Raw genomic sequence first — 27108 nt, forward strand, 5'->3', positions numbered from 1 at the left:
TATTTATCTATTCAGAATGAGAACACTCACAGCATCAATTTGTCTCTGATTTAATAACCGGCTTCATGTTGAATCATGTGCTGCTTGAGAACCATCTCTGGACCTGTGATAGGATAATTAACTCAAGGCTGGTGGTGTGTAATTAGGCAGCCATTCATTTTGGATTTTCTGTTAAAAAAAAGACGTCATAAAATAAATAAATACTTGATTTAAGAGGATATAGACAACAAACAAGAAAAATTATCTGACAGGGAAGAAGCATAACTGGAATTAATAAAGATTTCTTCATCTAAAATACATCATAGAGTTATAAATAGATTTATAGAGTAATGTTCCTTCAGTGTGTTTCTTTCTTATTTTGACTGAAAAAAAACAATACAAACAGAATGATTCTTCTTGATTCATGAGTTGTCATTGTTTGCTTTTCAGTCTTGACATGGGGATATCAAGCACACAGCTGAGGCTAAGCTAACAAAGCTTTCATGGGTTTACTGTGTTTTTATAAATGTCTGTAATAAAGGCTCAAAGCAGTGTGATTTAATGGTGTGTGTACCTTAATGAAGTGGAGCAAACACTCTGTAACCCAGAGGTTTCTTGTCGTCTCTTGGAATGCTTGGAAGGGTCATTCACATGTATGTTATTGTTATATGTGTCATATATTTGATGAATTAAAGCATGTTTTGCTCTGTGAAGAATAGGATATTCATTTTCCAGCTTAAATTTAGATATAAATTCTGAACCCTTTTTGTTTCACACATATTAAAGTACATGTGTGTACAAGTAAAGGGTAAAAGTGTTTATATCCAGGAGTGCTAAACTCTTATAGAGGCAGAAATCACATGTTGTCTATTGCTGTGTGTAACTATTTGTCCATGGCTGCAATAAAAATTGTACCATTTATATAAGTTAATATAATACAGGTTTACCTCGGCTTATGTTTCTAGTGAAGTCGTTCTTAATTATACGTCAATTTAAAAAAAATGCACGGAAAAATAAAAATGATTTTCATCACTTTACCCAAATTCAGAAAGAAAAACAAACACCCCCAGTCAGAGCTGGTGGATGTGGGGGGAGAGGGAAGTTTGGGGCTCCCTATTGAAGCTGCTGCCCCCCCCAACCCGACTCCTGAATTTACGTCTGTCCACCAATAATATTGGAACTGTAAAATCCTGTGACCTGCATCATGTTTGTTATATTAAAAAATCTAATTTGTCTGTAACCTTAAAATCAGTTCATATTAAACAAATATTGTTACAAATGCATTCAAACACAAACTACAGGACAGGACTGGATACGGTCAGTTTGGTTTAGCCTAGAATCAAGTTAATTCGACTGACGTTGTTTTTTGGGTTACGTCACGTCTCCTGGAACCAGTTAACAATGTAAACTGGTTCCAGGGTCTACCTGGAACCAGTTAACAATGTAAACTGGTTCCAGGGTCTACCTGGAACCAGTTAACAATGTAAACTGGTTCCAGGGTCTACCTGGAACCAGTTAACAATGTAAACTGGTTCCAGGGTCTACCCGGACAGCTACATTTTGCCGTCACAAAAAATGCACATCACTTTTGCCGTTGATACTTGGATGAGAGAAACGTCTTCAAACGACCTGAAGCCTTTCTCTTCTGGACTGTGTTATTTCATCATAAACAGGACTTCTGTTGGCCTTTTAATGACAGATTAATCTATGCTAAGCTCTAATTTTATCCTTCATGCTAATTTGATTCTCTCTATTCTGCAGTGCAAGTGGTCCAGAAAGGGATTCATCAGAACCCGATGGGCCCTGGCTGAGTGGTAAGTTTAATACCATCTGCCCCCCCTAGATCATCTCAGCTTGACTGGATTAGATGTACAGATGTAACAGAGCAGTCAGAGATGTTTCACCACGAGCACAGAGTCACAGCTGCACCTGATTGGATGGAATCAGGTTAGTCCAGCACTTCATGTGATAGATGACCAAAAAAAAATTACACCAGGTGAACCTTTAGGGGATTAATACAAAACTGTTCTTCAGTGCCGTTAACACGGGGTTGGGGGTCAGGGATTAAGAAGGGACAGAGATTGTAATCTGACATAAAGCGGACACGAGGGGGAGAGCTGAAGGTGTGTAGTGGAGGCTGGTGAAGGACAGAGACCAGATTTGAGACGGGACAGACAGACAGTCTGATGCAGGTGTGCATCTGTCAGGTGTTCACTGAGCAGGAAGCCCTTTAGACCAGAGTGGGTGTCTGTTGGTGCCCCCCACCCTCACGTGTTACAGACGTTAAAAGACCTCAGAAAATAGAGCTGAATGAATGAAGCTGATTGTTTTTCTACTGAAAAGTAAAGGAACCCCCCCACCTGATTACACATTTATCATAATAACAGCTTAAACAACGACAGTACGGTAGAATGAAATGTCAGTTTGCATTTCTTCAAATATACATTCAAATGATTCTTTCCCAACAATAATTCGACTAAGATTTGAATTTGTGACAAAAGAAAGAACACTTTGTTTTCCACCAGAGTGTTTTCACAAGACAGGTGGAAGAGTTTCTGAAGGGACATTGTTCGGGGGCTCACATTCTTTCCTGGACGTAATGATTCTGCTGCAAGAGAAAAAAAAACATATAAATTTAAGAGGATGTGTAAAATTCAAGAGCCTGTCGTCAGACCCCAGGAGACTCCACGTACAGACTGTTCCCCCTCAGTGTGGTGTTATCTAGTTAGTCTGGATGTCCTGATCCAATCAGTGGTGATCATCACTGATCACACGTTGTTCTTTCATCGCAGCGCCTTTGATCTGGTCAACATCCACCTTTTCCACGATGCGTCCAACTTGGTGGCGTGGGAGAAGAGTCCGTCTGTGTACTCTGGGACGAGGCAGAAGGCTCTGGGTTACGTCTTAGACAGGTATGTACATGCTGCACACGCCTGTTAGCTCAACGTCTTAATGTCAGCTTTTCATCCACCATTATGCAAAACCACGTCCAGCACACGTGGGTTCCTGTACGCCCTCACAGACACAGGTCCAGCTCATTTCACCTGTAGTCACCTTGTTTCACTGGAATTCATTGTCCTGACATTCTACGCCATCTTTACCTCTTTGACTACATTTTGAGGAGACAAAACACGACACCCCGTAGTGACTACACTCACTAGTGACAGAGGCTCCCCCAGCAGACTGGGGGGGCTCTGCTATTGTGTACTTTTAAGGGCACAGACTGAATAACATTAATACAGTAACCCCTCATGGCTTCACTACATCACAGATTTTTAGTGGGCAGTCACGTGATACTGTACGCACATGTTATAGGCTGACAGCCAATAACATGTGACTCACGGAACGCAGCGCACTTCCATGAGACACAAAAGTGTTTTAAACAGTCTATCAGAGTGTTTTAAAGGAAACACTGACAGAAGGTGGTTTAATATCTGTATGGGGGGGGGGGGGGTTCATGAACGTTTAAATTACCCTAAGTAATAAAATTTGTCGCTCTATCGTGGAATTTCATATTTCATGGGTGGTCCTGGAACACATTAACCAGTTGCTGTCAGCCAATAGCGTGTGCGTACGCTATCACGTGACTACCTACTAAAAATCAACACTGTGGTGAAGCCATGCATCTTGAAACGCAAACAAGCGAGGGGTTACTGTATGTTTTTAAGGTATTTTATACTTGTTCTGAATGTTCTAAGTGATATCAGAATGATTCATGGTTAACAGAAGGAAAGATGAAGTCAGAATCAACTTGAGGAGTTCTCATTGCACTGGATTTAAGTTGTCGTGTTGATCCTTACATTCTAGGGTTTTCATGGTATTTCCTCTTCTTCTAGCTTGCTTCTTCAGTTGATTTATTTTAAAAAGTTCCTTTGTAAATGTACCCAAACAGAAGCCTGTAAGGTTTAATTGTATGGCTGGGGGGCTTGAATAGGAGTTGCATTCATTGAGGAACAGTTTCCACACTCTTTTATAAATTCTATTGCGTTGAGAATGGTAACCCTGATGTTATTCCGGTGTCAAATCGCTTCCAGGTTCTTTTTTCACACGGGTGGGGATGAGGCACAAGCAGCGTCTAGCAGGGAGGTGGTGGGGTGTTCCTCATATTTTCCAGTTACCCGAACTGTCCTTGCTGTGGTTATAGAGGCGGGAAAGTAAGGACTCAGTCGCTGAGTTTGGGGGAAATCCTCCGATCACAGATCCGAAGCACCGGACTGAGAAAAAGCCGTCGGTGGAGAGGGAAGGGAGGAAGAGCACAAAGGGTGCTGGGGCTCTGTAAAGGGCAGTGAATAATGGGTTGGTCCTTTCACAGAGACCGCTAACCTTTTGGCAGCCACCAGCAAACTCCATTCTCCTCTGCCAATCTGGGAGGACAATGTGACCAGGCCAGGCTTTGAATAAGGCGCTACCACCAACAGTGTTCCTATTCAGCAGCTGGTTGGGAACCATCTTTTTTGCCATTGTCCTAATTGTGACTCCTACCCCCACAAAAAGGGACAGGCACAATATTTAAAGCCAAACTCACCCTCCTTCTCTCTCTTCCCTCTCCTCTCCTCTCCTCTCCTCTCCTCTCTGTCTTCCCTCTCTCTGAGCTTTAATCTCTCATTATGGAATGGGGAAGGAGGTGGGGTTGTAGTTTCTCAGTAGTTGGATCACTGCTGGGGACAGAGTTGTGTTGCTGAGCATAAAACCTTCAGCCTTCACCTAATTTGGGCTTCAGTTCTTGTGATGAATCTAATGGCCCATATGGAAGATGTCTGATCATCCTTTCAAACCCCAAAACATCTTTCTATGCTTCTTGCTCCAAGGCCTTATCAGAACATGAATCAGAAGGCACGAATCTGCCTGTTGAGTAACATCAGAACACATTGGTCCATAGTCTGCAGCGATGTTGAGGTCCTTTTGGATTTAGAACAAAGCAAAATTGGCTTTTTCTCCTTCTCTCCTTCCAGTTCTTTGAAAACACATGTATGTACCAAGGATACCATACATGCATATGCCTTTGTAGGTGTACCTTGAGAATCAAGTGTAATTATTTCAGTGACCGAGCTCATAAGTCAAACAACTGGCAACTCAACCAAGTTTTCCCCATTTAAAATAACTAAAATCATTTTAGTTCATTTCAACCTTGTAAAAAAAAGCCCCAAACTGGCTAAATTACAAAAACCCTTTATCAACCAGTAGACATGTAGACTTTACCATTGTAGATTGGTAAGCCCAAACAAGTAGTGCAGGTGAACTGGAAACGTCTGGAGGAGGACTCTGTCCTCGAGGCCTTCAACCCCCACCTCTGAAGGAGCTTCTCTTGCATCCCCTGTTGAGGCTGGGGGCATCGAACCTGAATGGTCGATGTTCAAAGCTTCCATTGCTGAAGCTGCAGCTGAGAGCTGTGGGACTCCTGAAGCAGTTGCAGGGTACCGACAGGTCAGCAGGACTGCAGCCTCGGCTGTGATGGAGGCAAAACAGAGGTGTGGGAGAAGTTCGGAGAGACCATGGAGAAGGACTTTAGGACAGCACCAAAGTTGTTCTGGAGGACTGTCCGACACCTCAGGAGGGGGAAACGGGGGACCATCCAAGCTGTATACAGCAAGGATGGGACACTGTTGACCTCGACTGAGGAGGTTGTCGGTCGGTGGAAGGAACACTTTGAGGAACTCCTGAATCTAACTACCCCAACTGACCCGTCCTCTGTTGCAGAGGCAGAGCTGGAGGATGATGGGTGATTTGAGTCAATATCTCTGGACGGAGTCACCGGGGTAGTCAAACAACTTCACGGTGGCAAAGCCCCGGGGGTTGATGAGATTTGCCCGGAAATGCTGAAGGCTCTGGGTGTTGAGGGGCTGTCGTGGATGACACACCTCTTTAATATTGCGTGGAAGTCTGGGATAGTGCCGAAAGAAACCATTTTAAAGGCTCAAACATTTGTTTCACAAATAAAAGTACTTTAGAAACATTTTTTCAACAAATAACTTCTGTACTGTACTGTCAAATAATAGTTTTAATCATCAATGTGAACAGAAGGCTTCAAATTGCGGAGATTAGCACCGCCCACCGCGACCCGAGTAATTGGATTATACGGGAGAAAATTTAAATGATTTTGAAAAAAATACAAAGTACAGTCGGACAAATAGTGACTCAGGTGTATTTCACTGCTCTTCAGACTGAGTCGCTGCGTCCTGACTCTGCTCTGCAGTGTTTTCTTCTTTTGAAGCCCGCAGTGCAGGTGTGTTTGTTCGGGAGAAGAACATAGTGATAGGCAGTTGTTGTCACTCTTTTTTTTTATTTGCAAAAAGATCCGTATACACTGACATGCCACCATCGATTATGTTGGAGAAGTGTAACGTACACCTGTAATGTTTTTTTCCTGCAGTCATTAATCCACAGAGCTAATGCAGACTCCATCCTTACCATGGTCTTGTTGCGGACAGTTGCAACCCTTTTTGCATCCTTATTAAAACTTATTGCTGCTGTCGTCCTTATGTTTTTTCTTCCTTCTTTATTGAACGAACGGAAGATTCATTAATTCCATAATGCCGACCTACAGCCGCATAGCTTTTACCTTCCCTTAGTGTGTCCAGAAGTTTAACTTCATCTGGGATAGATAGCATCTTCCGCTGCCATTTGGGTCCTGCCGCAGGTGCTTTTGTCGGTTCAGAGCATTTTGTCGACATTATGGGTTTTAGAGAAACTCAAAATTGCAAGAGAATTTGCACATACGTAATGTAAATTTGGCAAACTGTTTTACGTATGTGTACACATTAAACTGCAACGTTATTGACGCACAGGTAGAGAAGAAGCGGAGTGACTTTTTAGCCAATCAGAATGCAGAACACAATGCACGATGCAAATCCGTGAAGTAGCGAAACCGTGAAAAGTAAACCGCGTTATAGCAAGGGATCACTGTATTGGGGTCTTGTCACAAGTGAGGGAATGATGAAATGTGAGATTGGACAGAGTGTTGGGGCAGCAGGAGCGGTATTGCAGTCGCTTTATCGCACTGTTGTCACAAAGAGGGAGCTAAGTCGAGAGGCAAAGCTCTCCATCTACCGTTCAATCTTCGTTCCTACCCTCATCTATGGTCATGAGCGATGGGTCATGACCCAAAGAACCAGATCGCAGATACAAGCGGCGGAAATGGTCTTTCTCAGGTGGATAGCTGGTGTCTCCCTTAGAGATAAGGTGAGAAACACTGCTGTTCACGAGGGGCTCAGAGTAGAGCCGCTGCTCCTTCACATGGAAAGGAGTCAGTTGAGGTGGTTTGGGCATCTGGTGCGGATGCCTCCAGGACGCCTCCCTAGGGAGGTGTTTCTGGCACGTCCAGTTGGGAGGAGACCTCGGGGCAGACCCAGGACCAGGTGGAGGGATTATATCTCAACACTGGGTGTACAAAACCGTGGTGGGAACAGCGATGTTGTTTGATCTAGAGACAGTGTCACTGAGGAAAAGACAGGAGACAGGATGCAGAAGACAGGGTTAGATGGAGGACACTGACTGGCTATGGCGACCCCTGAAGGGAAAAGCCCAAAGCAAAAGAAGAAGAAGAAGACTGGCCTGGGAACGCCTTGGAACCCCCCAGTCAGAGCTGGTGGATGTGGGGGGAAAGGGAAGTTTGGGGCTCCCTGTTAAAGTTGCTGCCCCTGCGACCCGACTAGTGAATGAAAATGGATGTATGGAAGTCACATAAACAATGATAAAATATGAAAAGAAATGCAAAGATCACAAGAACACATGAGCTACGTCTTTACTCCACGAACGAGAACGAGATCTGGTCTCATCTGATGTCGTATCTTTCCACCAACTAGTGGATCCCAAAGCACGGATCATATCTCGAATATTTGCTCACATGCTGGCAAACAACTCGGTATGTCGAGCAGCTTGTATCTCAAGGTATTACTGTAGATCAAAAAGAGTACTTACGATTTACTGGCATAAAAAAACTAATTATTAAAATAGAAGAAATAAAAATACATTTTTTCATGCACCAAACAAATTGTGTAATGATATAAATGCTCATAATGTTTCCTTGTCCAGGCAATAGAAATGAAATTATAGCATGAGATAAAATTAGCATTTCCCCCCTCTCGTCCTTAAAACCCCTTTTGTGCAGTGAAGTTTGTTTCCTTTTTCCAGCCTCCATTCAGAGTGGCTGGTCCAGTTCAGGGGACAACAGTTTTACATTACAACTGTGAAATCCCTGCACAATGGCATCCTTTGTGGTGCACCATTATTTTCACACCAATATAGTCCATTGTCACAGTGTTGAAGTTAATTTGATCAACATTGGGGACATTTAACTGTTTTGTTCACTGAAAAGGCTTGTTTCATGCTCATTTTCTGGGCATTGAAAAGCAATGACTGGCAGAAAAATAATGTTGCCGTTAACAATTCAAAGCAATTAGTTTCCCATGGGGAGGCAGTGGGCCACACTGGCCACCACACAGCGATGCTTTGTAATCTTCTGGATGGTCATCAGTCAACTGTCAGAGCGCCTCAAAGAGCACTCCAATCTAAATGTTTCTCTTTAGGCCGTTCCCAGAACAACAGGCTGAAAGAGAAGAGAAAGGCTGCTGAGTCTCAGCCAATAGACATGTTGATCTGCTGGAGGGGGGACTGGATAATCACGGGGCGATCCTCCATAAAGCCAGAAAGAATTTATTAAGACTGTGTGTGTGTGTGTGTGTGTGTGTGTGTGTGTGTGTGTGTGTGTGTGTGTGTGTGTGTGTGTGTGTGTGTGTGTGTGTGTGTGTGTGTGTGTGTGTGTGTGTGTGTGTGAGAGTTTCCATACTGAGTGCTCAATGTCCATATTTGTCAATGCGTCTTCCATGCCTCATGGAGACACGCTCTGTTCTTACTGAATTTTATTACACAAACAACAGTTATGTACAAATCATAGTATAGCAATTTGTTTTGGTCTATGAATGTGTGTCTGTATGTGTGTATGTGTGTATGTGTGTGTGTGTGTGTGTGTTTGTGTTTGTGTGTGTTTAGTGTCACTCTGGATCGCGACACCCTGGCAGGCCTGCAGGAGCAGAGGTTAATCTTGCTCACACTAGGCGTGTTAATTTCACACACAAACACGGTTCTCCAGCAGTCATTCTGAGGAACTGTGAGACACACACACACACACACACACACACACACACACACACACACACACACACACACACACACACACACACACACACACACACATTGAGAAATCACCATCCAATGCCTGACCAGTGTTGATGTAAACCTGATTCCCTGACAGTTTGTACAACAGATCAAATGAACTGACTTTCCAGACAGCAGTAACAGAGCAGAGCCCGTGTGCTGGAGTTTAGTTTTAGTTTAGATGAATCAGCTGATGGTAGTCTGGTTTATGTATTTCACACACAGTGTCTAAACATCTTTAGAATTTAGATTGGGCTCTTAACAGATTTGTTCGGTCCAACTTTGTTTCTCTTGGTTCTGAATATCAGTTGTTCTTATTTGATCATGCAGACAACCACCTTTGACATCAAAATGTCATTGTTACCTAAACAGGTAAAAGTATTGATAGTGTATATTGTTTATGATATAATCAGTTTCATATGATGTAATATAGATGAGAGCCCAGATACTTGCACTGTTCATGCAGCTGCATGTTTGTTTTCCTGCAGCCGTCTTCCTGGTTTGTGTTGATTTGTGATTTCATTTCATTTAACTCAACACATAATAAAAATAGAGAGCATAGCCTGTTTTAGTATTAGTGTGACAAACAACAGAAACATTCAGTGTTTCCATGCATGTACTTTAGTTTCATCACCATCATTGTTTTCCCCGTCTCCTCTTCTTGTAGTCATTCAGCTTCTTTGGGTTTAGACAATTCAAATGTCTCCACATGTTCTGTTTGGTCCATGCTCCCAGTCAGTTGAATGACAGCCCCAGCAGAGTCTCCGGAGTGACCCACAACCCAAACGGTCATCTGATACTGACAGTAGGAATTTGCCGAGACCAAACCCAACGTTTCTGTTCCTGACACTGATACGTTGGGTCCACCTTTTCTCAAAGCTGTCCCCCCCTCCCCAGAGTTTGATTTGACTTATCGGTTAACCTTCCTGTGACCGCATTGACATCCTCGTGCCCCCCCCATCACCTCATCTTTCCTGGTGTTCTTGGTGGGGGTGGGCTTCACCACCCTAACAGGGGTGTGAGGGGTAAGCTGTCCTGTGGTGTCAAAGGTCCTGTCGGGGGCCACCCCGGGGCTATTCAAGAAGATGTCCCCCAGCACATTCTTCACAATGTTAACAGTCTCCCAAATTCTACACTTTAACTGACAATGGTTGACTTTTCTGAGTACAGCTATTGTGTGTGAAGTTGAATCTGACCGGCCAACTTTGGGTGAGCCATCTTGTCAATGTAATAATGACATGGCCCCTCGCTGCACCCTTATAATCCCTTATAGACTGTCTGTTATGGTTTAGCTGTCAATCCCAGCGTGTAATCCAGGGAGAGAGTGATGGAGCCAGCTGCTTTATGCCGTCTTCTAACGTATTAATGTCAAATGTTAATGCCTGAGACTAGGATGCTGTCCTCAGTATTCTTGGTTGTGTGTTTTTTGTTTGTGTGCTGTACACATGAGTGTGTTCTTTATTTGCGTTTGACAGAAAAAGATCACAGTAGAGCTTTCTGATGGTGGATTAAGAAGGCTGGGACCAGAGTCAGCAGCAATCTTGTATTAGCATCTAACCTCTTTGGTGTGGCCCCAGAGAAGGCCTTACAATAGCCTGAGCCCCAACCTCAATGAGGAGAACCCGTGTGAACGTCCTGGTCTGCAGCAGCAGATGCATGTTTATAGACTGTAAAGGAGTATGTCTTTGTCCATTACAGTCTGCCAGATGAACTGTGCTGACGAGGCTAATGGGGCCCCTGCTGAGGGTGAGGGTCAGTGATGAAGGGCCCCAAGCTTAGGACCCCCCACTCTCAGACCCCTTCCACGCCCAATTTCTGTAGCTATGTTGCAATTCTTCGTTTCCCTCACAAAGGCCAAGAAAAAAGTGAACTTTCACTCCAGCGGCTCACCATGAGTGCTTTAGGAAACGAGCATGTAAACAGAGTGTTACCTTCTGACCTGTGACTGATACCGAGAGGACAAAACAGCAGCCAGTGTGTGTCAGACACGGCTGTTAATGGACAAAGCTGCAGGCACTAGTGGAGAGAGATCTCCACGTTGCAGAAACACACACACACACACACACACACACACACACACACCTATACATAAATATATATGTATAGGTGTGGCCACACACACACACACACACACACACACACACACACACACACACACACACACACACACACACACACACACACACACAGTGGTGGGTGGTCAGGGCCAGCAAGGCCTTCTCTGCTGGTCTAACATAACCAGAAATCATGATATTCATGATAAAAGTTAATTATATTTTAATGCATTTTCTTTAAACAAATATATTATAATATATAACAAATATTCAAATATGTGTATAAATATATAAATATACATTGGGATATAATGTGACATAGGCCAACACTGTGTAAGTGGGTTTTTTTTAGGTTAGATAGGTTTTATCCAATCAGAATTCAGCTAGCTTGTGTTGCCAGGTTGAATGAAATCTGCCCAGGACCTTCAGAATCCAGAATGCAGGTCTCCCTGCAATGTGAGTGAACAGGAACATATAGTTAATAGACAGATGCGATAGCCAATCAGATCATGAGGGCTACACTTAGGCCTTCTAGCTGGCTTCACGTTTATATAACATGGATGTGTCCTGTGATTGGATACTCACTCTGAGAAGGCGGGGCTATGCAGACGCTATGCAGACGCACATATGAAGAGAAGCTCACTGAGAGGAGGGTCTGATCCCTGAAGGAGTTAACCTGTTATAGCTAACCTGCTAGCTAACCTGTTCTAGCTAACCTGAACTAGCTAACCTGAACTAGCTAACCTGTAGCAGCTAACCTGTTGTAGCTAACCTGTTCTAGCTAACCTGAAGTAGCTACTCTGAAATAGCTAACCTGAAATAGCTAACCTGAACTAGCTAACCTGAACTAGCTAACATGTTCTAGCTAACGTGAACTAGCTAACCTGTTCTAGCTAACCTGAACTAGCTAACCTGAACTAGCTAACCTGTTCTAGTTAACCTATTCTAGCTAACCTGTTCTAGTTAACCTGTTCTAGTTAACCTGAACTAGCTAACCTGTTCTAGCTAACCTGAACTAGCTAACCTGAACTAGCTAACCTGTTCTAGCTAATCTGAACTAGCTAACCTGTTCTGGCTAACCTGAACTAGCTAATCTGTTCTAGCTAACCTGTTCTAGTTAACCTATTCTAGCTAACCTGTTCTAGCTAACCTGAACTAGCTAACCTGAACTAGCTAACCTGTTCTAGTTAACCTGTTCTAGTTAACCTGTTCTAGCTAACCTGAACAAGCTAACCTGAACTAGCTAACCTGAACTAGCTAACCTGTTCTAGCTAACCTTTTCTAGCTAACCTGAACTAGCTACTCTGAAATAGCTAACCTGAAATAGCTAACCTGAACTAGCTAACGTGAACTAGCTAACATGTTCTAGCTAACGTGAACTAGCTAACCTGTTCTAGCTAACCTGAACTAGCTAACCTGAACTAGCTAACCTGTTCTAGTTAACCTGTTCTAGTTAACCTGAACTAGCTAACCTGAACTAGCTAACCTGAACTAGCTAATCTGAACTAGCTAACCTGTTCTGGCTAACCTGAACTAGCTAACCTGTTCTAGCTAACCTGTTCTAGCTAACCTGAACTAGCTACTCTGAAATAGCTAACCTGAAATAGCTAACCTGAACTAGCTAACGTGAACTAGCTAACATGTTCTAGCTAACGTGAACTAGCTAACCTGTTCTAGCTAACCTGAACTAGCTAACCTGAACTAGCTAACCTGTTCTAGTTAACCTGTTCTAGTTAACCTGAACTAGCTAACCTGAACTAGCTAACCTGAACTAGCTAATCTGAACCAGCTAACCTGTTCTGGCTAACCTGAACTAGCTAACCTGTTCTAGCTAACCTGTTCTAGCTAACCTGAACTAGCTAACCTGTTCTAGCTAACCTGTTCTAGTTAACCTGTTCTAGCTAACCTGAACTAGCTAACCTGAACTAGCTAACCTGTTCTAGTTAACCTGTTCTAGTTAACCTGTTCTAGCTAACCTGAACAAGCTAACCTGAACTAGCTAACCTGTTCTAGTTAACCTGTTCTAGTTAACCTGTTCTAGTTAACGGAGTGTTCTTGAGGAAACAAAGGAGAATGGATTTTGTGTTTAAATCAGCCGTTTGAACAGATATTTCTGTGAGTACAAGCATTTCATTTATATAAGTTTTCATATTTAATGTACTTTAATTAAATTTATATCAAATCAATTGTCACAAAATAAAATGACAAATATGCTAAAAAAAAATTATTGCTCTCCTGCAATGTGTGTAAATAATGTGGTGCACTTGTGCAGCTGTGTGATTGTAGTGGAAATACACAGAGACTTGTTTCCCTGCTGGAAAACAGCCTGTTTTATACCGGATAGAGGTGATGCAACATCTAGTAGTGTGTTAGTGCATGTCTGCATTTAGTTTCTCTAGCTGTGGGGTCATAAATTATTGTCATTTCAGTGGGTTTTGTTGTGACGTAGTTGTGTGACGTCTATATAGGTGTGAAATGCACGGCCCGCCATATATATATATATATATATATATATATATAATATATATACACACACACACACACATATATATACACATACACACACACACACACATATATATATATACATATCAGTGATGTCATCCTTAGTCAAACATGCATAAATACATCCTATAATACTGTGAGCAGCTCCCATCACTGCCACCAATGTAGCGTTCAGGACTGAGATGTTTATAAATTCTCTCAAATAGGACAAAAACCGGCTTCAGCTCCACTCCTTTTATTGTCGCACAGAAGAACCTGCGGCCACACCTTTATAGACGTGTCACAACTAAAGATCAATGAAATACTACAACAATGCTATGGCAAGGGGGAGCCAGGACGCCAGGTCAGCGGGGGGATATCACCCCCCCCCACAATCCGAGATTGGGTACCAAGCCCCAAGAGACATGGACAGCCTCAATACAAGAGCTGCTGACCTGAGAAGGAAAATCGTGACCCAAATGGAAACCTGGAGCCTCCAACAAATACCGAAGCTTAGTTGTCAAGTACCTTCAGAAGATCTGCTAGAAGATGTGAATGCTGCAATAAGAACCATCCCCACAGGGAACATAACTGAGACCAACAAGCTGATCCACAGTACAGCTACAGTAATCCTCGAGATGCTGGAATATAAGATCAACACAGGGCATAACAAACAATACCCTCCATGGAAGAGACAGCTAGAGGCCAAGATAAAGGCGACACGGAGAGGAGTCAGCCAGCTAGCTGAGCTGCAGAAGGGGAACAGCAAGCTCTCCATACCTGAAGCACTCGAAACTGCCAAAGACAATAACAGCTCTGGCTACCCGACTGAAGAGATACACCAAGGAGATAGAGGCCAGGAGAATAAACAAGACCATTTCCACTCAACCAGCAAAGGTGTACTCTCAGTGGCAGGGAAATAGCATCCGGCCAGACTCACCAAGAGCTGAGGTGGAGAAATACTGGAAGGGCATATGGGAAAGAGAAGCATCACACAACACCGATGCCCAGTGGCTAGTGGACCTGAGGACTGACCACAGCTTCCTCCCAGAACAAGAACCAGTAACCATCTCAATGGCAGACATCCAAGAAAGAGTGTCAAAGATGAAGAGTTGGTCAGCACCGGGCCCGGATATGATCTATAACTACTGGCTAAAGAAGCTGACAGCACTCCATGAGCGTCTAGCAGCACAGATGAACCAGCTGCTAAGGGATGGGACGCACCCAGAATGGTTGACTGAAGGCAGGACAGTCCTGATCATGAAAGACCCACAGAAGGAATCTACCCCATCCAACTACCGGCCAATAACCCGTCTCAGTACAACATGGAAGCTCCTGTCAGGCATCATAGCGGCTAAGATGAGTAGGCACATGGATCAATATATGAGCGGGCCACAGAAAGGAGTTGGTAGTAACACCAAGGGAGCCAAGCACCAGCTACTGGGGGACAGAGCAGTACACAGAGACTGGTAAGAACAGGTAGACCAACTTGTGCACCACCTGGATTGACTACCAGAAAGCCTACGACTCAATGCCACACACGTGGATACTGGAATGTCTGGAACTGTATAAGATCAACAGGACACTAAGAGCCTTCATCAAGAACTCAATGGGAAAGTGGAAGACAACCCTGGAGACTAACTCCAAGCCAATTGCCCAAGTTAACATCAAATGCGGGATATACCAAGGGGATGTACTATCATCACTGCTGTTCTGCATAGGCCTGAACCCCCCCACTCACATCATCACAAAGGGTGGTTACGGATACCAATTCCGAAGCGGGACAACAATCAGCCATCTCCTCTACATGGATGACATCAAGCTGTATGCCAGGAATGAGCAAGAAATTGACTCACTGATCCACACCACCAGGATCTACAGCGACGACATAGGGATGTCATTCGGATTAGACAAATGTGGCCGGATGGTATCAAGAAGAGGCAAGATGATCAGAACTGAAGGGGTTGACCTACCAGGGGGCAGGATAGGAGACCTACAGGACATCTACAAATACCTTGGAATCCCACAGGCTAATGGCAATCATGAGAAGGCCGCAAGGAAGTAATCCACAGCCAAATACCTCCAGAGAGTAAGGCAAGTCCTGAGAAGTCAGCTGAATGGCAAGAACAAGGTCCGAGCCATCAACATGTATGCACTGCCTGTCATCAGATACCCCGCTGGGATCATAAGCTGGCCAAAGGAGGAGATAGAAGCCACAGACATCAAGACGAGAAAGCTCCTCACCATGCATGGTGGGTTTCACCCCAAGTCCAGCATCCTGAGGCTGTACACTAAGCGGAAAGAGGGAGGCCGAGGACTAGTGAGCATCAGGGCCACTGTCCAGGATGAGACATCAAAAATCCAAGAGTACATCAGGAAGATGGCCCCAACAGATGAACTGCTCAGTGAATGCCTTAGACAGCAGAAACCTGAGGAGGAAGAGGAGGAGGAGGAGACAACATGGAGGGACAAGCCCCTACACGGCATGTACCACCGTCAGATAGAAGAAGTGGCTGATATCAAGAAGACCTACCAATGGCTGAATAAAGCTGGACTGACAGACAGCACAGAGGCACTGATCATGGCAGCACAAGAACAGGCCCTAAGTACAAGAGCAATAGAGGCCAATATCTACCACAGTAGATCTGACCCAAGGTACAGGCAATGTAAAGAAGCCCCAGAGTCAGTCCAGCATGTGGTAGCAGGGTGTAAGATGCTAGCTGGCTTAGCATACATGTAGAGGCACAACCAAGTAGCTGTGATAGTGTACAGGAACATCTGTACCCGGTATGGACTAGAAGTACCCAAATCCCAATGGGACATACCACCGAAGGTGGTTGAGAATGACAAGGCTAAGATCCTGTGGGACTTCAGCTTCCAGACTGACAAACAGCTACTGGCTAACAAACCGGACATTGTGGTGATGGACAAAGAGCAGAAGAGAGCAGTAGTGATAGATGTGGAGATTCCAGCTGACGCCAACATCAGGAAGAAGGAACACAAAAAGATTGAGAAGTACCAAGGGTTGAAAGAACAGCTGGAACAGATGTGGAAGGTCAAGGTTAATGTGGTCCCCGTGGTAGTAGGAGCACTTGGGGCAGTGACCCCCAAACTGGAAGAGTGGCTCCAGCAGATTCCTGGAACAACATCTGAAGCCTCAGTCCAGAAGAGCGCAGTCCTAGGAACAGCTAAGATACTGACAGAACCCTCAGACTCCCAGGCCTCTGGTAGAGGACCCGAACTTGAGGATGACACACAGATACCACCCTGAAAGGGTGAGAGGGACATTCACACATTATATACACACATACACACACACACACACACACACACACACACACACACACACACACACACACACACACACACACACACACACACACACACAATGTATATATAATGTATATATAATGTATATAAACACATACATACAGTATATCATTTTAAAATATGTGTATGGAACCAATATCTACATTTAAGCGTCACTCGTGATTCATCTGATTGTTTTAAATTCAGATTATTTCATTCTAAGCTTTTCTTCTTATAATTTATAATAAAGAGGTCAGAGAACTCTCCAACAGTTTTTTTTCAAGGTTGGTACAAGACATGAGAAGCAGTTCCCTGTGACAGAGATAGAGTGTGTGTACGTGTGTGTGTACCATCACCCTCCATCCCTGTCGCAGCCTCACAGACAGGAAGTGGTCATGTTTCCTGCAGCGGCCCAGAAGAGGCCCTTCTGGTGATCCACCCCATGAATTTATTGTTCTTCAGGCGTGAGACCAGTTAGATTTATTCTCGTGGGGAGTGGGGACGGTGAGCCAAGCATCCTGAATCATTAATTACTCAGGAGCCTGTGCTACATCTACCTTCATTTGCTTTATCTACTTTGTAGGGAGACACTTTTAAGTGGGTGATGAGGCTTAAGAGTTAATTATATGTCGCTTAGATGTGTGTTTTTTAATCATTAGGATGCTGGCTCTGTTGGGAGGTTTTGGAAATTTGGAAATATTCCATGACAGGGATTATCAATACTCTATAAATCCACTGACATTAGACTCTCTATATTTTAACAGCAACACTAGCAGTGCTTGAAGATAGTTTCAAGGCAGAAGACAACACAGAATGACGATGTCCTTAGAGGTCACTTAGAGGTCACTGAGAACAACCCAGTTGCAGTTTGATCAGGACTGAAGAACTGTGGCAGGAGATACACGGTGTTCAAGGTGTTCACGTCAGTTTGTGACTCATCAGCAGCTGGCAGAGATCTTTGTGGAGTTCAGCTGGTAGTGAACACCAGTGCATTGATCACTTTGATGCCCATGATGAAGCTGGCCTCTTTTGGGCCCATGGGCATGCAGGTCTGAAGAAGACAGGGTTAGATTGAGGCAATTGATTGGCTGTGGTGACCCCTGAAGGGAAAAGCTGAAAGGAAAAGAAGAAGTTACACAGGTAGCGTGGCCGAGTGGTCTAAGGCACTGAATTAAGGCTCCAGTCTCTCTGGGGGTGTGGGTTCGAGTCCCACAGCTGCCAGTCGTAGTTTTGGGGCAGCAGTAGCTCAGTCCACTAAGTAATGGGATGGGAAGGTTGCCGGTTCAAGACCCACATGGACCAAAAATTTAGGAGTGTGAACTGGCAGCTGGAGAGGCTCCTGGTCATCTTCAGAGCACTGTCGAGGTGCCCTTGAGCAAGGCACCATGGACTCGTCTGTCCTGACTGGATAGACGAGTCCATGGTGCCCATGTCCATGAATTTTAATCTGTTTCTGGGTCTAATTTACAGTAGATGGCAGTGTTATTTCACCAACACTGACCAGTGCTTGGAGGTCAGACCCCCATACTGATGGAACAGCAGCCTCTCCAGAGTCCAGTTCTTTCTCTGAGCACGTCTACATCCAGCCTGACAGATAATCTGCTCTCTAATGGAGATAAAACGGTCAGATCGTCTACGGGAGAGGAAGCTGCTGCTTTCTATGAGGATGTGGGAGAAAGGAGGAGATTGGCTCCATCACCACTGACACTGATTACAGGATGGCTATCATTATGCCTGTTCTCCAGACCTGGACTATGGGATGACAGTTTAGCCCAATCACTGCTGATACAGACAGAATATGTTCTACTGCTGATGCCATCTGATTGTTCACCTCACCCTCAACAAGCTTACAATCCTAACATACTGTAGCTTCTGCCTTTGAGTTGTAGGTTTTTAGACCTGATCATTGGTGCGGTGCGTCTCCATGAGTAGTGGAGGATAATTACTGAGATGTGTTTTTGCTGAAAGGTTTAGTCTTTTATTCTTGACATAATGGGACAAATGATTTAAGCCCTTTGCAAACAGCCAGTCAAAAATATTGACACACACCTGGATTAATGCTTTTCTTCATTTTCCTAACTATTTACATCAATAGATTCTCCCTGAATGCATAAAACTATGAATGAACACATATGGAATTATGTAGAAGGGAAAAGCCCAAAGGAAAAGAAGAAGATGATAGCAGAATGTTAATTAACATTATTTTCTGATTTAAATTGGAAGTTGACACATTTCATTTAATTCAGGAAATATAGTTTACCTATTTCTTACTATCTTATTCACCTTCATCTCATCAGTTCTTCATCAGATCAGCCATATTTATGCCCTGACTGAGCCAGACTGCAGTTCTGATCGGACTCACTCCTCAGGAACATGCTGGTTCCTCCTTCATGTACCTTCAAATGGGTTCTTGGTGGAATAGAGAACTTAATGATGTCAGTGGATCCATCAGCAGAAACATGCCTGTCCCTCATTGGACCCAACAACACATCTATACATGAACAAAGTAAAATTATAATAAAATAAAACCCCATCATGTTCCTCTGCACTCATATGATCCAGCACTCAAATGTGAGACATTTGAGTGCTGGACTAAAATGTATGGATTTAGACCATTTCATTTAGAGCTTTTAAATCAGACCCTTGTTGTTCTCTGGGGGCTTTTATACATGAAAACTGTCACCAAAAAACTACTTTTCTTGTGGTTTTGGTCATTTTACAACCGAACTGAGCTCTCAACACGGGCTAAAAGCCTCCACCCTGCCTCTGTCAGTAGACCACTACGTGTAACTGAAGGTGATGACAACACAACCTGGTTTATTCATGCTTTGTGTGGTTCCTGCCAGCCTTATTCATGTACACAACACACAGACAGCCTACTATGGCCAGGACCCCCCAAAGAAACAACTGAGATTTCCTGAAGCACCAGTTTGATCGTGTTGGGGGTGTCAACACGTTTGTGCTCTCCTTACTGTCACATCTTTGGTTTTCCTTGAAAATGAGTTATTATTCTATAGTTCCTATGACTAATATGTAGTGAGTAGTAATAAAGAGTTTATAAGATCTATTTCTAATTGTTTTTAAGGGGGGGGGGAGTACAGCACAGTATTTTAAAACACACTTGACAGATTTCAATGAGATTTTTAAACCTTTCTTTCGGAACAGGAAAGTATTTGTGCAGATCAGTTCATTAGTTACTGCTGACCATTTTGCGATAGATCTTTTTCTGGCACATGCATAATTTTTTCAATATATCTGTTTGATTATTTGAGTATTTGATTGAAGTAGCATGTGTTTCATTCAAACTGTGACACACTATTATATACAGTAGTGTATGTAGTATGCATGTTTCCTTTGCACTGCTGTGACATCAGGATTACCAAATTTTTTCATCATTCCTCTATCCAGTGTTAGCCCGTCTTCATATTTGATGTGTAACTGCTGCTCTTCTGTCATTGAACGCTTCTTGATATGTACATGAATAATTTCTACAAACATGTAATATAGGCATGTGTAGTTACCTAAACTGCTGTAAGAGAAGAGTTTTCTGGAAGAGTTTTGTGTTTCTGCACATTCTTACATCCATGTCAGTCACGTAATCAGAGATCACATGTTAAACAGACCCATCACAGACCCAACACAGACCCATCACAGACAGACCCATCACAGACCCATCACAGACCCAACACAGACCCATCACAGACCCACCACAGACCCACCACAGACCCACCACAGACCCATCACAGACCCATCACAGACCAATCACACGTGTGTTTAAACCGTGTTCACTGACATGCTTTCTTGTGTTTCAGGATCACAGACCAGCGCCATGAAAAGATTCCATACTTTGTCTTTGGGGACTTTAACTTCCGGTTGGATGTGAAGCAGGTGATTGAGGTGCGTATGTCTGCTGTTCACGAGGGGAGGGGAATCCTCCAGGTTATTATGTACCGGATTAGTGAAGTGTCTGTCTAATAGTTTGTACCTGCATAGAGTGTTCAGTGTTCACGTGTGTTCAGTGGTGTCAGAAGAACACGTGTGTTCAGTGGTGTCAGAAGAACACGTGTGTTCAGTGGTGTCAGAAGAACACGTGTGTTCAGTGGTGTCAGAAGAACACGTGTGTTCATGAAGTAAAAACAATCCTGACACTTTGTGCAGAAATTTCAGTCAATAATCTGCTGATGTGATTATTTGTACTGATAGTGTGTGTGTGTGTGTGTGTGTGTGTGTGTGTGTGTGTGTGTGTGTGTGTGTGTGTGTGTGTGTGTGTGTGTGTGTGTGTGTGTGTGTGTGTGTGTGTGATACAGACAGCAGTATCAGCCTGTTAGTGGCTGTGTGTTCAGTAATGACTCATTAAAGCCCCCCTGTTGCCCCCCAGCTGTGTTTGTGAGGGTACAGTTCCATTCAGGGCTCTTCCTCTCCCTGCCCCCCCCCCTGCTCCCTGCCTCCCCACTTTCCTCCTCCTCCTCCCCTTCTTTTCTAGTTGTAAATGAGGCCAGTGATAGCAGAGGTAGAGCCCTCCTTCAGATGGGGGGGGCCATAAAGGACCACCACAGGCCGGTGTGCTGTGATAACAGAGTGGGGCAGCCACTTGTTGTCAGTGCCCCCCTCTCTGCAGCACAATGACCCCAGAAGCAGTGGGCCTGTTAAGGGTGGGGGCATTGTTCGCCCCGAGCGGGGGCAACAAAGCCATTCAGGGGAGAAGGGAAGAGGAGGGGGCGTCTGAATGACGGAGGAAGGACTTCACCAAGAGGGAGGGGGAACCTTTGTAGTTCAGGCATTCAGCAGTGTGTGTGTGTGTGTGTGTGTGTGTGTGTGTGTGTGTGTGTGTGTGTGTGTGTGTGTGTGTGTGTGTGTGTGTGTGTGTGTGTGTGTGTGTGTGTGTGTGTGTGTGTGTGTGTGTGTGTGAGATAGCGTGTTTGTGTACATGATTGTGGGTGGGTGGTGGTAATAAATCATCACCTCCTCTCAGATTCTGTAGAGCGGACGAAGGCTCCACCTTCACCTTCATCGCAGTGACCCCCCCCCCCATTAAACGTGTTCACACGTACACTTTAAGGTTAGTTTGATTAGTTCCAGATTTATGTACTGACTTTGAGTCAGCTGTTCAGTTCAACACCCTCAGTTTTAATAAAGTGGTTTCTGGAGGTAGCGGGGGGGGGGGGGGCACTCTTGTTATTTAGTGATGGTTGAATTATTTATCACAAATAAAACCTTTAAATCGCTGTTACATTTATTCCCGTTCACACCCAGTCCTTCTAACGTGTGACATTTAAAGTATTTTCCGCACTAAAAGGAGCCCCTAAAAGTGTGTTTATAATCCAGTGCGTTTTATAATCCAGTGCGTTTTATAATCCAGTGCGTTTTATAATCCAGTGCGTTTTATAATCCAGTGCGTCTTATTGTGAAAACAGTTTTAAAGTAGGCCATTCATTGAAGGTGCTCCTTATGATCAGATGCGCCTTATAGTGCAGAAAATACTGTACTCGTCACATGTTTGATGAAGCGTGTCCGTTGTCCTCTTGTGAACTTAAGGAAAGGCGTCCCTTGAATTTAATTCATAATTAGCATAATGTACATAACTCAATGGGGTTGATCAGGTCAAACATTACGTGTTATTGAACTGTTTTCACTTGAATTCCTGTCAGGAGGGACGAGTTCATCATCGCTTTGTGTTCGACACATGAGGAATGTTACATATGCAAACTTCTGAATCGTGTGTTTGGGTGAACGTTCTGTGGCTCTGGTTGTTCATCAGTCCTCTAACGAGTGAATGAATCCTCCAGTGAGTGAATGAATCCTCTAATGAGTGAATAAATCATCTAATGAGTGAATGAATCCTCTAATGAGTGAATGAATCCTCCAGTGAGTGAATGAATCCTGTGATGAGTGAATGAATCGTTAAGTTCATGATTCGACTCCTTCACTCCAAACTGACTGGTCGTCAGTCATGGGAACACAAAGAAGGTGTTGATGAGACCACGCCGCCTCCAGCGCTACAGTATATTGTGTAGTCACTAATATACAGAGTCACATCGCTGGTTCATCACTATTACACAATGAACCAGATTCACATGGAACCAGCTTGTAAAGTGTCCAACTGACTGATTGATTGATTGATTGATTGCCTCACAGTTTGTACAGTAGATGTGATTGTGGTGTAATTGGGTCACATTAACTGTGATCATGTGAACACGCATCACTATAGCAGCAGATGTGTAAACAACGATGCTATTCACGGGTCAGCTTTCACAATTAAATGTGGCCTGACGCACGGTTAGGTAACCACGGTGATTCTGTATCAATGGAGGTCTGTCTCCCCAGCATGGCGATGATAAAATGTTCTACACATCACTATTTATAACTTGGATTTATAAGAAAAATGTGCTTTCAGTACTACTCTGGCAGCAAACAGAGATGCATTAATGTGAACGCTTCAGTCAGTCAGATGAAATGATTTGGATCCATCCGTTGGTCCTGTGCAGCTAATCTGTTAAAGCTCTCCTCATGACTCCCATCGTATCTGCTCTGGGGGGTGTACACTACCCTGTTCTGACAGGACAGGAGGGCTGCCACCCCTTCCCCACAGACGTGTTCGTCTAGCAGAGGTGTGAGTGGATCTCTGGGTCTGGTTGCCCACAGAGAGCTGTTGGCCTTGAGTCATGTACCACCAGTATACACACAAGAATGTGATTGATCCACCCCATTTCAATCAATCAATCAGACACACAATTACACACACACACTGTAATAGCTTGAGATACAAGTGTGCTCACCTGTGTATGATTAATTATATATAAGTTACATAAAGACCTAGACTCTTTGTCTGGGGATTGGGTCGTTGAGCCCCATGCTGACGACTGCCACCCAATCCACACTGTACACGTCCTTTACGGTTTCCTCGGCAGGTGGTGAGTCCACCGGGGATTGGACCCATGTCATCCTTTGGGCTGAGCAGAGTCGGGCCCCGTGGGCAGGGGCCCGGCCACCTTGGTGGCAAAGCACCGGGGTGGATGAGATTCACCCTGAGTACCTCAAGTCTCTGGATGTGCAGGGACTGTAATGGTTGACACGTCTCTGTAACATCGTGTGGCAGTCGGGGACAGTACCTCTGGATTGGCAGACCGGGGAGGTGGTCCCTCTTTTCAAAAAGGGGGACCGGAGGGTGTGTTCCAACTATAGGGGGATCACACTCCTCAGCCTCCCCAGGAAAGTCTCTTCCAGGGTACTGGAGAGGAGGATTAGACCGATAGTAGAACCACAGATTCAGGGGGAACAATGCGGTTTTCATCCCGGTCGTGGAACACTGGACCAGCTCTACACTCTCCATCGAGTGCTCAGGGGTTCATGGGAGTTTACCCAACCAGTCCACATGTGTTTTGTGGATCTAGAAAAGGCATTCAATCATGTTCCTCGTGGTATCTTGTGGGGAGTGCTTTTGGAGTATGGGGTCCGGGGCCCTTTGCTGAGGGCTGTCCGGTCTCTGCATGACCGAACCCAGAACTTGGTTCACATTGCCGCCAGTAAGTCAGACCTGTTCCTGGTGCACGTTGGACTCCGGCAGGGCTGTCACCGGTTCTGTTCATAATCTTAAAGACAGAATTTCTAGATGCAGCCAGGATCCGGAGGGGGGGGTCCGGTTTGGGGACCAAAGGATTTCATCTCTGCTTTTTGCAGACGATATTGTCCTGTTGGCCTCATCAAACCTGGACCTTCAGCTGCACTGGGACAGTTTGCAGCTGAGTGTGACACAAGTGGGATGAGGATCAGTACCTCTAAATCCGAGTCCTTGGTTCTGGACAGGAAAAGGGTGGTGTGCCCTCTTCAGGTCGGTGGAGAGTCTTTGCCCCAAGTGGAGGAGTTTAAGTATCTTGGGGTCTTGTTCACGAGTGAGGGAAGGATGGAACGTGAGATTGACAGACGGATCGGTGCAGCTTCTGCAGTGATGCAGTCGCTGTAGGTCTGTGGTGGTGAAGAAGGAGCTGAGTCACAAGACGAAGCTCTGGATTTACCGGTCAATCTACGTTCCTACTCTCACCGATGGTCATGAGCTTTGTGTCATGACCGAAAGGACAAGATCCCGGATACAAGCGGCTGAAATGAGTTTCCTCCGTAGAGTGGGGGGTACCCTTAGAGATAGGGTGAGGAGCTCAGTCACCAGGGAGGAGCTCGGAGTAGAGCCGCTGCTGCTCCGCCTCGAGTGGAGCCAGCTGAGGTGGGTCAGGCATCTGTTCAGGATGCCTCCTGGACCCCTCCCTGGGGAGGTGTTCCGGGCATGTCCTACCGGGAGGAGACCTCGAGGAAGACCTAGGACACGCTGGAGGGACTATGTCTCTCGGCTGGCCTGGGAACATCTCGGGCTCCCCCCGGAGGAGCTGGAGGAGGTGTCTGTGGAGAGGGAAGTATGGGCATCCCTGCTGAGACTGTTGCCCCCGCGACCCGGGCCCCGGATAAGCGGTAAATGATGGATGGATGGAGTTATGTAAAAAATGATAAAGAATGAAAAGAAAGCAAAAATCAGGAGAACACACGAGCTACGTCTTTACTCCACAAGGAGAACGAGATCCGGTCTCACTGACGTTGTATCCATCAGTGGTGATCACTGTGGATCACTGGATCATTGGTACGTCTCTACAGTGTTTCTGGTCTGGTGGGTGTCTGTAGATCTCTGGCCAATCACCCGTCAGCCATCCTTCCTGTGTGTGGATGTTGCATGTTCCATGTATGTAGGAGATTTTTTTTTTTAATGGGTGGGTGGGGGGGGGTCACTGGGAGAATTGCAGGTGTCAGATTCCTGACATTCTTGCACACCAGGATCAGTAACCAAAGGCTGGCGGCCCCCCTTCCTTTCGGGCTCCGCACCCCATTAATTGTGTCCGACAGGGAGAATTGGTTTCAATTGACCCTCATTCGGTGGCCCCCCGCCTGGATGACAATGGACACAGCCACGTGGAGACTAATGCTGGGCAGCCTGGAGGGGGTCTGCCCCCCCTTCAGCCTCCACTCCTCTCCCAGGGGTCCCATCGCGCCCTGACGGGATCACGCTGTACACCAGTGTGAAAACACAGGAAACAACAGGAGAACCGTGTCTGATCCAGATACGTCAGTCCGATCGTCAATAATCAGTCTGAAAGGTCTTCTCATTGTTCTAAAGGACGCTGTCAGACAGTCGTTACACTAAATAAGAGGAACGTTTCAGAGCTACTGACGACTCGCTGCAAAAAACAACGTTATTTACATTTAGTCTGTCAGACGTGTGTGTTCGTCAGTTCAACATCATCAATAAAGAACATCAGTCGCTCTACCAGCAGAGGAAACCTGCTCCACCTGTTTCACCTCTGATGGACACATTTCCATCAGTGACTTTCTGTTATTAAAACACACGCTGGGATGTGTCTGGTAATGTTTTCTGTGTGTGTCTGGAACCTGAACCAGTCCTGTTAAAACAGTCCAGTACATGTTAGTGGGCATTAGTCCCTGTCCCTGATCCAGCTGGTGTGGGGCGTAGTGACAAATAAACAACAACACAAACACAGTTACACTAGTGAGTGCAGCAGGTTGTGTGTTTGTGTTACATCCAGTTAGTCCAAAGGGAGTCCAAAGGGACTGTTTCATTCAAAGTGTTATTTAATTATCAGATATTCATTAACAAGTACATAAATATTATATAATAGTCTAAAATAAATGAAATGATGCAGATGATACTATATATTTACTGTAAATACCTGATTCATTCCCAGAGATGATGATGATGATTATTATTATTGTTATTATTGTTATAATTATTGTAATTATTATTATTATTATTATTATTATTATTATTATAATCACCGTCATTATTATTATTATTATTATTATTATTATTATTATTATTATTATTATTATTACACAGTTGTTATTATTGTTATTTACTGTGGTCCTTAAGAGAATGTGTCCTCATTCACTCCAAATCTTGGACTTCATCTAGAGATGTTCATAATAAATTTGGGGCTCTGAGAGCAAATAAAGCTGTTCATATTAATTGAGTGGAGTGAGGACACCCCCTCAGAGATGGGGGGGGGGGCTGAAGCGGGATGCACTTGAGTAAATGCACTTCGTTACAGTCTACCAGTGCGGAAAGGTGTTTTTA

At 44.6% G+C, this 27108-nt stretch overlaps 1 protein-coding gene and 1 non-coding gene across 3 annotated transcripts in view; both read left to right on the forward strand.

The window, feature by feature from the left end:
• The window catches only part of LOC137603981 (inositol polyphosphate-5-phosphatase A), a 153317-nt gene that overhangs the window by 76230 nt on the left and 49979 nt on the right, over window positions 1-27108 (forward strand). For both annotated transcript variants that reach the window (XM_068327887.1, XM_068327888.1), the window contains exons 7-9: window positions 1741-1793; window positions 2772-2891; window positions 20792-20876. In XM_068327887.1, coding sequence (XP_068183988.1) covers window positions 1741-1793; window positions 2772-2891; window positions 20792-20876 — 258 coding nt within the window. The remainder of the gene's footprint in view (window positions 1-1740; window positions 1794-2771; window positions 2892-20791; window positions 20877-27108) is intronic.
• On the forward strand, window positions 18119-18200 carry trnal-aag (transfer RNA leucine (anticodon AAG)). Its single transcript has one exon. It is a non-coding gene; the product is annotated as a tRNA-Leu (tRNA).

Source organism: Antennarius striatus, chromosome 11 (genome assembly GCF_040054535.1).
Source record: "Antennarius striatus isolate MH-2024 chromosome 11, ASM4005453v1, whole genome shotgun sequence".
In the NCBI taxonomy this organism is placed as follows: domain Eukaryota; kingdom Metazoa; phylum Chordata; class Actinopteri; order Lophiiformes; family Antennariidae; genus Antennarius; species Antennarius striatus.